At 62.6% G+C, this 10,824-nt stretch overlaps 2 protein-coding genes across 3 annotated transcripts in view; one reads left to right on the top strand and one right to left on the bottom strand.

Annotated features, from left to right (window-relative positions):
• Window positions 1-582: 582 nt before the first annotated feature.
• SLC25A47 (solute carrier family 25 member 47) lies at window positions 583-6,123 on the top strand. Its single transcript, XM_032839663.1, has 6 exons — window positions 583-662; window positions 2,913-2,956; window positions 3,288-3,359; window positions 4,083-4,265; window positions 4,918-5,236; window positions 5,514-6,123. Exons 1-6 carry the CDS (start codon window positions 635-637, stop codon window positions 5,792-5,794), a joined length of 927 nt encoding a protein of 308 aa, XP_032695554.1. The 5' UTR covers window positions 583-634; the 3' UTR covers window positions 5,795-6,123.
• A 3,750-nt stretch (window positions 6,124-9,873) lies between these two features.
• Window positions 9,874-10,824, bottom strand: part of WARS1 (tryptophanyl-tRNA synthetase 1) — a 28,214-nt gene continuing 27,263 nt past the window's right edge. For both annotated transcript variants that reach the window (XM_032839687.1, XM_032839688.1), the window contains exon 11: window positions 9,874-10,154. In XM_032839687.1, coding sequence (XP_032695578.1) covers window positions 9,993-10,154 — 162 coding nt within the window. In that variant the 3' untranslated portion in view covers window positions 9,874-9,992. The remainder of the gene's footprint in view (window positions 10,155-10,824) is intronic.

Below are 10,824 nucleotides of genomic sequence, written 5' to 3'. Positions count from 1 at the left end.
GAGCGTGGGGTCAGGGCACTGTGAAGGGCGCGGGGCAGACGCCGGCTGGGACCCGTGTTTGCTCGTGCTGGCTTCCCGGGCTCGCCCCGACTCCCTCCTGCCCGCCAAGACTCCTGAGGATGGCTGTTCCTCCTCGGGGCAGCCCCAGCTCTGATGGTGTCTGCTGAGTGAGTAGGATGGAGCTTCAAGGGCTGCTGGGGAGGCCCGAAGATCCAGTGAAGGCCTGAACTTGGGCTTGGAGGGACAGGGGCACCACAGCCCCATCCTCAGACCTCCCCGGAGGTGTCTGCACCTGGCCCCGGGGCCCAGCCCTGCAGGCAGAGTGAGCCTTGCCACCTCCGGCGGCCTCTCGAATACTTCCCTGACCCCTGGGTCCCCAGGGCACTGGGACAAGGGTCCTTTGGGGGGTGTGTGTGGGAGGGAGTCCAGCTGCCCAGTGCCTGGGTCTGGGCATTGACCCGCAGGGCCTCTGCCTTCGAGGCCACTGGTCAGCAGGCTCCCGTCTCCTGTCCCTCCCCCAGCCCCGGCTATTTAAGACCCACCAGCAGCTGGCGAGTTGGTCGAGGCCACCCGGGTGGTGGCAGACCGCTGTCAGGCAGGCAGACCCAGGGCCTTTCCCAGCACAGAGCTGTCAATGGATTTTGTGGCTGGAGCCATCGGAGGTAATGGACATGGAGGGGCTTGGGGGGGGCGGGGGATCAGGAGGCGTGGGGAAGTGCTGGGCCTTGGCAGCAGACCCTCCCGTGGCAGTGGCAGTGGGGTGTCAGGTGCTCTGGAAGTGGTTGCTCCCTGGTGTGGGCCGCCCGTGCTAGGGGGCGGCACGGGGGGGGGAGGTGAGTCTGCACAGCCCGGCTCTCTCAGCCTGCGGCCCTCAGGCGGGGATGGGGGTGCACAGAGGGTGGTCTCCGCTCAGGCAGGGGGGGCTGGGGGGGAGGCTCACAGCCATCAGTGTGGGGAGGAATGGCCCAGCTGTGGGAAGGAACTCGGGGGGGGGGGGGGGGGGGGGGGGGACGGGGAGGACAAACGGGCCGGGATCCGGAAATGCAGACTGCGGGGGGGGGGCGGGGAGGGGGAGAGGCCCTGCGGAGCCCTGGCCAAACCCGCAGGCTGGTTTGCGTGCTGTCCCCGCCTATTGGCCTCCCAAACTATTTTACCTTCTGGGGAAATGGCTGGTTACAAAAGACAGATCCAGAGAGATAACAGCCCATTGGGAAACAGGTGGGGGACGGTCTGCCCCCACCCCCGACCCTCCGTCCTGCAGGCGGGAGCCTATTTTGGGCGAGGCACCCTTGGCCTTGCCCTGTCTTGTGAAACAGCAAGGGTGCTGGTCGATACTTCTGGGAATGGTGTAGGGTGTCCTCCTCCCTCAGGCGGGGAGGGCAGTGCTGACCCTGGACAGGCTGGAGCCCCGGGTCTCTGGTGACATTTCTGAGGTGTGACTATGTGCCTGGCCTAAGACCAGCTGCTTCCCTGCATGTTAGCCCCTAAGGAGGGGGCTCAGAGAAGGAAGGGGCTTGACTTGACCAAGATCACAAAGCCAGGAAGGGCTCTCGAAGACCTGGGTCTTGTCCTTGTGGAGGACAGACATGGCATGCGTGGGACAGCAGCAAAACCACGTGATTGGGGCTGTGATCAATATGTTTTGTTTTGTTTTTATTTACGTGGCGCCTGGGTGGCTCAGTGGGTTAAAGCCTCTGCCTCCGGCTCAGGTCGTGATCCCAGGGTCCTGGGATCGAGCCCCGCATCGGGCTTTCTGCTTAGCGGGAAGCCTGCTTCCTCCTCTCTCTCTGCCTACTTGTGATCTCTGCCTGTCAAATAAATAAATAAATCTTAAAAAAAAAAAAAGATTTTATTTATTATTTATTTGACAGACAGAGATCACAAGTAGGCAGAGAGAGAGGAGGAAGCAGGCTCCCTACTGAGCAGAGAGCCTGATGTGGGGCTCGATCCCAGGACCCTGAGATCATGACCTGAGCCGAAGGCAGAGGCTTTAACCCACTGAGCCACCCAGGCACCCAGGCACCCCCATGATCAATATGTTTAATGACACAGAGGCAGCCCAGATTCAGGGGTCAGGAGGGCTCCAGAGAGGAGGTGAAGCTGTGCTGGGGCTTTGATGAGTGAGTAGGAGTTCGGTGGGGTCTCTTCGAGAGTCAAGGAGGATAATTCTAATCAAGTCATTCAGTCAGTCCTTTGTTCATTTCCTCACACTGGTTCATTCATTCATGCACACATACTGAGTCCTGGGATGCTTAGTAAATAGGGCAGAGCCCCCAAGTGCCTGTCCCCAGGTGGCCCTCACCACCCCTCGCCCCCAGGCTACGTAACCCCAAGGCTCTGTGGGTCTCTGGCTTCCCCATGGCAGTGCTGGGGGCTTGGACATTGAGGCTCTGGCGAAAAGAGAAAGGATGTTGGCACCTGGCCCTTTGCAGGGAGATGGCCCTGGTCTAGAAAGCCTCACGTCCCACTCTGTTCCACGCAGACTTGTGGTTCCAGGCAGTCCTTCGCAGAGCCCTGGGTGACCAGGGATTTCCCACCTCCTGGCCTTTGTTGGGTCTGTGCCCTTCTTCTACATACACAGCCCGCAGGTGAAGCGCAGACAGACACTTCAAGGCTTGAGGACAGGAAATGCCTGGCTTGGAGACAGGGCCCGGCAGGTGTCGAAATGCCTCCCTGGCTGTTGGAATGAGGCATCGCCAGGCCAAGACACAGAAGGAGAAATTGCTGGCGGCTTGGCTGAGCCTCAGTTGCCTTCTCTGCATCAGTGTGCTCAGGGCTGATGAGACACGGCGTGGACGGGGAGCGTGTGTCCAGGCTTGGCGGGAGCTGGTCGGGGCTCACCCTCACCTCCTTCCATGAGACAAGGTCGGGCTGTTGCTGCTCCTCACCCGGTCCCTCTGATTTCCTTCCAGGTGTCTGCGGTGTTGCTGTGGGCTACCCCCTGGACACGGTGAAGGTATGGCAATGGCCAGGCCTCCACCGCCCACCCTAAGGCCCCTGGCTGGGATTAGGCTGCCCTCCCAGTCTCCTGCATCCATCCGTGGCCAGGAGACCTTTCTGGCCGGCTGATCAGACCAGCCCTCCCCATGCTCCCCGGGACTACATCAGCCCCTCTTCTCACCTGCGTGTCAGGGTTCTTGTCTTACGCGGGCTCCCGGTCCTTGCCCTGCCCGCGGTCCGCCAACACGCCTCTGACAATCAAGGCATTGGCTTGTCCCCTCCCCCAGGCCTACTGACCTTGCTGTCGGCCTGAAGCCACCCCTTCCTGAAGTCTGCTTCTCTCACAGGTCAAGATCCAGACAGAGCCCAGGTATAGGGGCATCTGGCACTGCGTCTGGGACACGTATCGCCGAGAGCGGGTAGGCCGGGGCCCGTGGTAATGGGCAAGAGGATGTCAGGGCCTCGGCCCCAGGCCTGCCACTCCCAATGAGCCAGCCCTGTCCGAGCTCAGCTCTGTCACCTTCCAAATGGGAGGGATTGTACCAAGCTGCTGGGTTTCTCTGAGGATGAGAGCCATGTGTCCAGCACATAGGAGGTGTCCAGAATGAGGTCCTGCCTTCAGGAGAGGGTCCACGGGTGGCATCTGGGGACTTGGGGGTCAGGGAAGGACCCTGAGTGTTTGTATTTCTGTCCCCTCCAGGCTGGGCACCCCTTGAACGCCATGGTGGGTGACACTGTTAGTTGTCCCATGTCCAGCTCAGAGCCCAGTCCAGAGGAGGGACTCAGGGATACTTAGCAACGTGAACTTGGGGCTCGATGTGGGCCAGGGGTGAGCGGATGAGAAAACAGCAACAGTAAAGCACGCTACTCAACGTCATCTTCATCATCAAATAGCTGTCCTAGGTCCAGCCTGGCCATCTGTCGCTTCAGTCCCTCACATCACCTGGAGAGTGGGGTGTTATGATTCCCAGTTTAGGTCACAGAGCCTTGGCTGTGAGAGATGGGCCTGAGGTCCCACGGTCAGGGAGGCCAGGGCAGGGCTGACACATGGCCCACTCGGCCTGGGGCCCCGGGGTGGCCCTCTTCCTGGCTGGGCCTCTGGCCTGACTAGGGCCCTCGGGTCTGGTCTGTCTGCCCACCAGGTGTGGGGCTTCTACCGAGGCCTCTCGCTGCCTGTGTGCACCGTGTCCCTGGTCTCGTCCGTGTCTTTTGGCACCTACCGCCACTGCCTGGCACGCATCTGCCGCTTTCGCTATGGCAGCCCCGATGCAAAGCCCGCCAAGACTGACATCACACTGTCCGGATTTGCCTCTGGCCTGGTCCGCGTGAGTGGGGTGGGGGGCGGGGCCCCTCAGGACTGCGGGGTCCGGCGAGGCTGAGAGAGCCACCCAGGAGGCCACCCGGCCCCGCAGCGGGGGAACCCAGGCTTGGGGCAGGGCAGAGACTGGATGAGGGCCGGGGGTGGCGGGTGAGGGCCCAGCTGATTCTCGTTAGCTCGGCGACCTTGGGCGACCTTGGGCGACCTTGGGCGCACCAGGGAGCCTCTCTGAGCTTTTGTCTCTTCACCAGTACGAGGCGCGGTGAAGCTCCTGGAAGGTTCTCAGTGGAGAGCCCCCGGGACGGAGTCAGGTATGGGGGCCCACAGAGCGGTAGCCAGTATTGTCAGTACTATGTCGCTCACTCATGTCCTACGGTACCGAGTACTGTCCTGACGACTGCTGCTAATGACGTGGTACACGGATGTGCGCCGCCTGTTAACTACGTGATAGATACTCCACGAACCCGTCACAGGCATCTACCCAACACCTCTTGCGTGTCCGGCCATCCCAAAGCAGAAGTGGAGCTTTGAACCCCACGGCTCTGGGCCCGGTGGGCCAGCCCGGAGGGGCCCCCGGGGGCGGGGCCGTGGGGGCACGAAGCCCAGCAGGGTGCAGGCAGTGTGGGGGGCGCCTCCTTACCCGCCTCCTACCGCGGCAGGTGTTCCTGACCTCGCCCACCGAGGTGGCCAAGGTCCGCCTGCAGACGCAGACGCAGACGCAGAGGCAGCAGCGGCGCCCTTCCGCCTCGTGGCCCTCGGCTGCGCCCCCGCTGTGTCCCGCGCCCCCTGCCGGTTCCGGGCCCAAGTACCGAGGGCCACTGCACTGTCTGGCCACGGTGGCCCGCGAAGAGGGGCTGCGGGGTCTCTACAAGGGCAGCTCGGCCCTGCTCTTGCGCGACGGCCACTCCTTCGCCACTTACTTCCTGTCCTACACCATCCTCTGCGAGCAGCTCACGCCCGCTGGCCACAGCCAGCCAGGTGAGGGGGCCCGGGGCCTGGCAGGCGGGGTGGGGCCCAGCACAGTGGGCCTTGGAGCTGGGGGGAGGTCGTGTGGATGCGCTCGGGCCAAACACGGGTGCTGCGGAGCTCCTCACCAGGGGTGGGAACGTCCGTGCCCTCCAGCCCAGGAGTGGGACAGACCTGTAGTGTGTCTTCACATGTCAGGGGCGTGACATGCGTCCCCATTCCGGGGACCCCCCCATGTCCCCGGCTGGCTGGCGGGGGGGTTGAGGCAGTCGCGGCTCTCTCCCTGCAGATGTGTTGGGCGTGCTGGTGGCCGGGGGCTGTGCTGGGGTCCTGGCCTGGGCCGTGGCCACCCCCATGGACGTGATCAAGTCACGCCTGCAGGCGGACGGGCAGGGCCAGAGGCGCTACCGGGGCCTCCTGCACTGCGTGGTGACCAGCGTGCGTGAAGAGGGGCCGCGGGTCCTCTTCAAGGGGCTGACGCTCAACTGCTGTCGTGCCTTCCCCGTCAACATGGTGGTCTTTGTCGCCTACGAAGCCGCGCTTCGGCTCATCCGGGGCCTGACCGCGTAGCCAGTCCCGATGCCCCTGGGGCCGACCCGCTGCAGCTTCTTGAGGTCCTGGGGGCTGGAGGAGGCGCAGGAGAGTCTTGGGGTCTGGGCCCACGGAGCCGCCGCCCAGGACAGTCCGAGCCTCCCTGGAGCCCGAGTCACTGTGCTTGGGGCTACAGGACCACAGGGAGTCTGAGGGGCCCATCTGCCAGCAGCCTGGGGTTGGCATGAGGGTCATATGGCCAGGGAGGAGTGGGCCTCTTGGATGAGGACATCCGTCCCATGGAGTCGCTGGAGCACGTCATCGGAGTTCCAGCTTCCTGGTCATCCCTCCCTGCTGCCCGCGTCTTCGGAGCAGGCCTGTGCCTCCATCCAGTCCTCTGCTGTCCCCTGGCCACCCTCCCTGCGGGGTCCCCACGCAGCTCTCCTCGGCTGTTTGGTGAGCTCTAGGGCACCTGCCCGCTTGCTCCCCACACCGGGCTGCTCAGAGAGGGCGCTGACCGGACGGCCACAGCCAGACCTGCTCCTGCACCCTTGCCCTCTGGGAGATCCCGGAGACTGAGCAGGGAGCTGTTGATAATAAAACGTCTTTGGGCCTGCTCGGTGCTGCTGCTCCGTGGTCTGTGGGGCGGGCGATCTGCTTGTCCTCAGAGGCCCAGCCCTCCAGACCTGTATGGCCAGTGTTCCCACAACGCGGATGGGCACACGGAGGCCCAGCACTCTGGCTGGCTCCACTCCCTTGGCCTTTGGGGCGCTGAGCCCGGCCACGGGAGGCCACTCAGCCTTCAGCATGAGGCTTGCTCTCCTCACTACCACCACCCCAAACCCACCCCCTTTTGGCCCCTCCGCTGCCTGGATAATTGGCTGTGAGCCACCTTTCCACAGGGGCCTGGAGGAGGGGTCAGGGAGGGGGTGGCAGGTCCTACATGGGTCATCACAATAATCCGACACCGTGGAGCAAACAGCTCAGAGAGGGAGCTGGGCCTGCCCACCGTGGCGGGGGTAGGGGCGGACTCGCGCCCGCATTTCTGGAATCCTCCTGTCCGCACCACGCGGCTTCCAGTCATGGGGGGCTATCAGGGGTCAGGGCTCTGGTAAAGCCGGCCAACACCTGCCTCGATTACCCTCACTCACAGACCCTGGCCTTGAGCATGTCTTTGGACCGAAGGACCTCTTGTGTTCTGGAAGCTTTTTCCCGGTTCTCCTCCCGTCCCAGTCCGCTTCCGTCATACTGACCCAAGCATTTGCTTACACCCAGTGCTCTCCGCCAGGAACACCCTTTCCCCAGGCATCACCTCCTTCAGGAAGCTCTCCCAGCCCGACCACGGGGCTGCTTTTTAGGCTCCCACGGGGTCCTGGCTCCTTGGTCACTCATCTACCCCTACCCACCACCCCGCTCCACCCACAACTGACTCGGACTCTGTCCAGTACAGGGTCTGGAGCACGGCAGGTGCTCACCGGGTGTGGAATGAGGAAGTCCTGCCCTGGATTCCAGGAAGTTCATCTGGCTTCGAGTGAAAGATGCTGGCGTTCTAGCCAGGTGCTGGGGAAAGGCTACCTACCAACTAACAAAAGGTTGATAATTCATCAAAACCCTGACCCCATGTCTGCTTCTGCCAAGAAGACCTCTAGTACCGTTTGCTTTAGCCTGGGAAGAATTACTGGCAGTACTCCAGGCTCTGCCAGTGTGCCAGTCACCAGGGGGTAGTGGGGACTGGGTCATTGAGCCGTTGGCCCCACCCACGTTAGCAAAATGGCTTTGCAGGAAGGCCTGGTCCCAGGTCCTCATGCTCTCTAGGTGACAAGGCCCTTTGCAGAGCTGACCCAGCCCCTTCTTTTAGAAATGGAGACGAGAAGGTGGGCCCAGCTGGGTCTTCCCATTAACCATGGTCACCTTAATGGAGTTTGGGCTGCACCTGAAATTTCAAGTGGGAGACCAAGGGTGGTGTCCCCAGGGCTCCCACAGCGGACCGGAGAATTGTGGGCCTCTGGGAAGGGCCAAGGCGCACAGAACTCCCTGGGAGAGCTCATCTATCAGATGGCAGGGAGCCTCCTTCCTTGTTCTCGTCCTGGACTGTGAGCTCCCTGCTCCCCACTGTGCCCCGTCCCCAGCCCCAGCTCAGCTGCGATCCCAGGCTGGTGGAACTCCTCTGGCAGGAGTCCCCACACCATGAGGGCTGCGAACTGACCTCGTGCCAGCAACAGCCGGGCTGTTGCATCTGTCTGTCCTAACCCAGGGGGTCCCCTTAGAACCTGCTTTTTTAGAAAACTGTGGTGGTGGGAGGAGCTGTGGCCCTTGCCAGCAGTGACAAGGTAGAGGTCACCTGACCTCTAACCCGGGGCACTGTCTCAAGACCCCAGCATGAGGTATGGTGGGGGTGGGGGTCCCCAGAGGTTAAGTGGCCTGCCCAAAGTCACGTAGCGTGTGCAGGGAGGGGCGGCCCAATGGTGATGTGCTCTCCTACCCTCGTTTTATCCATTCAGTGCACCTGTGACATAGGTGCAACTGAGCGACAACATGTAACTTAGCCATGGAGGGCTGCAGCCAGCCAGGTTGAGGGGACTGGGGGCTCTGGCCGGGGGTGGGGGCGCTGCTGAGGCCGGGGAAGGACCCTCAGCGCCCTCCTTTGTGCAACGGGCCCTCTGTGCATGTGGACACAGCAAATAAGAAGCAGGACAGGCCTGTCTGTCACAAACTCACTGGGTGGCCTTGGACAAGCCACACTGCCTCTCTCAAGTGTCAGTTTCCTCACCTGGAAGTGAGCTTGGGCAGGAAGAGGGAGCCCGGGGCTCCATCCCTGCAAGGCCTGAGGCAGACAGGCGGCTCCCGCACCAGCCACACTGCCCAGCCCATGGCCGTGCCCCGCGACATCCCTGCTGGGCGGCTGGAGGCGTCCCATGAGCTGTGACAGCCAGCAGCAGGGCGCTTGCCAAGGGCTAGAAGGCAGACAGGCTACCTCCCAGCGGATTCCTGGGAGCCTGCACCTCGGGGCCACGGAGGCTTCCAGGCTGTCTCCACTCCATGTCCCCTCTGGGTAACCCTGTGGACGCGAGGGCCACCCTTGGAACAGCTGCCGCACTTGGCGGCAGCCCCGCCCTGGGCCCAAAGCAGGCTTGGTCCCTCCTTGAAGCCCAGACAGACAGAGCACAGTGACACAGGTAGGACCGAAGGAAGTTTATTCACGCCAACGAGCGGCATGAGGGAGTGGACCCTGCACCTCCAGAAAGCAGAGACCCCTCAAGCCTGGGCCTTCCCTGAGACAGGTCTTCCGCTTTTCCAAACTACACAGGGTGCACGGTTTACCAAGCCTCCCGGGGACAGGCCGCTCGGGGCCTGGAGGGCTGCCGCGCTTTCTAGCTACGTCCACCTGGCCCGGGCCACTGCTCTGTGCAGAGAGACTTCCACGCCAGTCAAGTGTCAAAACAAAAGCATCTGCAAAGACAACAGAGCCCTCAGCATCTGGCACGACCAGCGCGAAGCGGCCCTTGGCTTTCGGGGCGGAGTGTCAGGGACTGCTTGGTGGACGGAGTGTTAGCACATCGGGGAAAAGCACGATTCCTGGAGCGGGTGCATGCACGGTCTGGAGTGTGGTAAGGGAACCGGAGTCTCGCCCACAGAAGACTCAATTTAAGAAAGCCCGGCCAACGTGGGGCAATATTCAACGTGGAAAGCAGCTTCCAAGCTGGGAGCTCTTCTACCTAAACGTTTCGCAAAGCTTTCAGCCGGCAAGTCTTCCTCTAAATTCCCTTGGGCACGGCCTGAATTACACCTGTGCCCATCACACTGCTGCACGTAGACTTTTCAAAGCACATTTTAATTGATGCTAACGCCGTTTTGGTTCAGGTACGCAGACAGACTCCACGCTCCTTCACAGAGCAGGTCTGAAGCGTGTGTGGCAACCGGCAGCTGTCCTATGGACCGGACAGGCTGGCCTGTGGACATGGGACCAAAGGTCCCACATGGGGGTCTGCTCTGTGGGAGAGACTCCAGCTGGACTGTCTGACCATGAATGTTAGCCGGCACCCAGTGACCCCAAGGGTTTGACCCACGAGAGACAGAAAGGAGGACGTGACGGGAAAAAAACGGCACGGACACACACACAGGGCTTCCAGATACCATCCAGTAATTACCGTGTGACAGAGCCTATGGGTAGTGCTGTTTGATTGGGCTGGAATTATTGGTAAATTACATCTCTTTATAAGCACATATAAAAGGAGTGTTACTGAAAGTCGTAGGACAGCTTCCGGGGAGTCATGAACTCTTTCACTATCTCGTCTGTGACCTCCTTGCGCCTGGCCTGGTGCTCGGCGATCAAGGGCTGCAGAACCTCTATGAGCGTCTTCTTGAGCTCGCCAGTGAGCATGTCGCCGCCGGTGTAGTCCTGCCCGGAGGGAGACAGACCACAGTGACAGGCGGCTCACCTGCCTGGCCCCCCGCCTCCTCTGGGCGCCGGCCCACCCGCAGCACCCGCGCAGAGCCTGGCGCAGGGGTGGGGCCCGGAAGTGCAAAGACGTGCACCTGACCCGGTGCTTTTCTCCAAATGCCGGGGCCCTGCCTGCCGCGCAGCCCCGAGTCGCCGCCCCCGCCCTCCTCTCTGCAGGCCGCAGCTCCACGCGCCCCGGCCGGCCAGCAGCTCCCTCCCGGCCTCCCGCTCCTGCAGCTCCGGCACAGCGTCCCCCGTGCTGCGCAGCCTGCTCCGGACCGTTCACTACAACCAGCTCTGACGTGTTTGCACGCGGAGTCCTCGGTCAGGACCACCCGCTGGGAAGGTGCGAGGGCCGAGCGCCCGAGGCGAGGCTACGCGCACCGTCTGCTCTTCCTACTGCTGCTGAGAGGCCGCACCAGGGCCCTCGCCTCCCCCAGCCCAGCCCCGGGGCCCTGCCGCCACCGCAGCCACGCAAGGCCCCGCGCATTCGGTGCGGGCGGTGTTGGAACCGTGATTCTGTCCTGCGGGAGCTCCCTGGTCCATGGTGTCCGGCCAGGGAGACCGCTGTGGGTGGCAACCACAGTCCGCGCTCGGCTACGTGAACTGTCACCGGGCTTCCAGGCGC

This window comes from Lontra canadensis, unplaced genomic scaffold, assembly GCF_010015895.1.
Source record: "Lontra canadensis isolate GAN:19392208 unplaced genomic scaffold, GSC_riverotter_1.0 scaffold108, whole genome shotgun sequence".
NCBI lineage: Eukaryota > Metazoa > Chordata > Mammalia > Carnivora > Mustelidae > Lontra > Lontra canadensis.
The sequence above is the reverse complement of the archived record's forward strand: the minus strand, read 5'-3'. Positions and strand labels throughout refer to the sequence as shown.

Excerpts from the sequence above, each read along its gene's own strand:
- SLC25A47 (XM_032839663.1), top strand. The coding sequence starts at position 635 with ATGGATTTTGTGGCTGGAGCCATCGGAG. Across the intron at positions 3,360-4,082 it reads ACACGTATCGCCGAGAGCGG|GTGTGGGGCTTCTACCGAGG; the intron begins GTAGGCCGGGGC and ends TCTGCCCACCAG. Across the intron at positions 5,237-5,513 it reads CGCTGGCCACAGCCAGCCAG|ATGTGTTGGGCGTGCTGGTG; the intron begins GTGAGGGGGCCC and ends CTCTCCCTGCAG.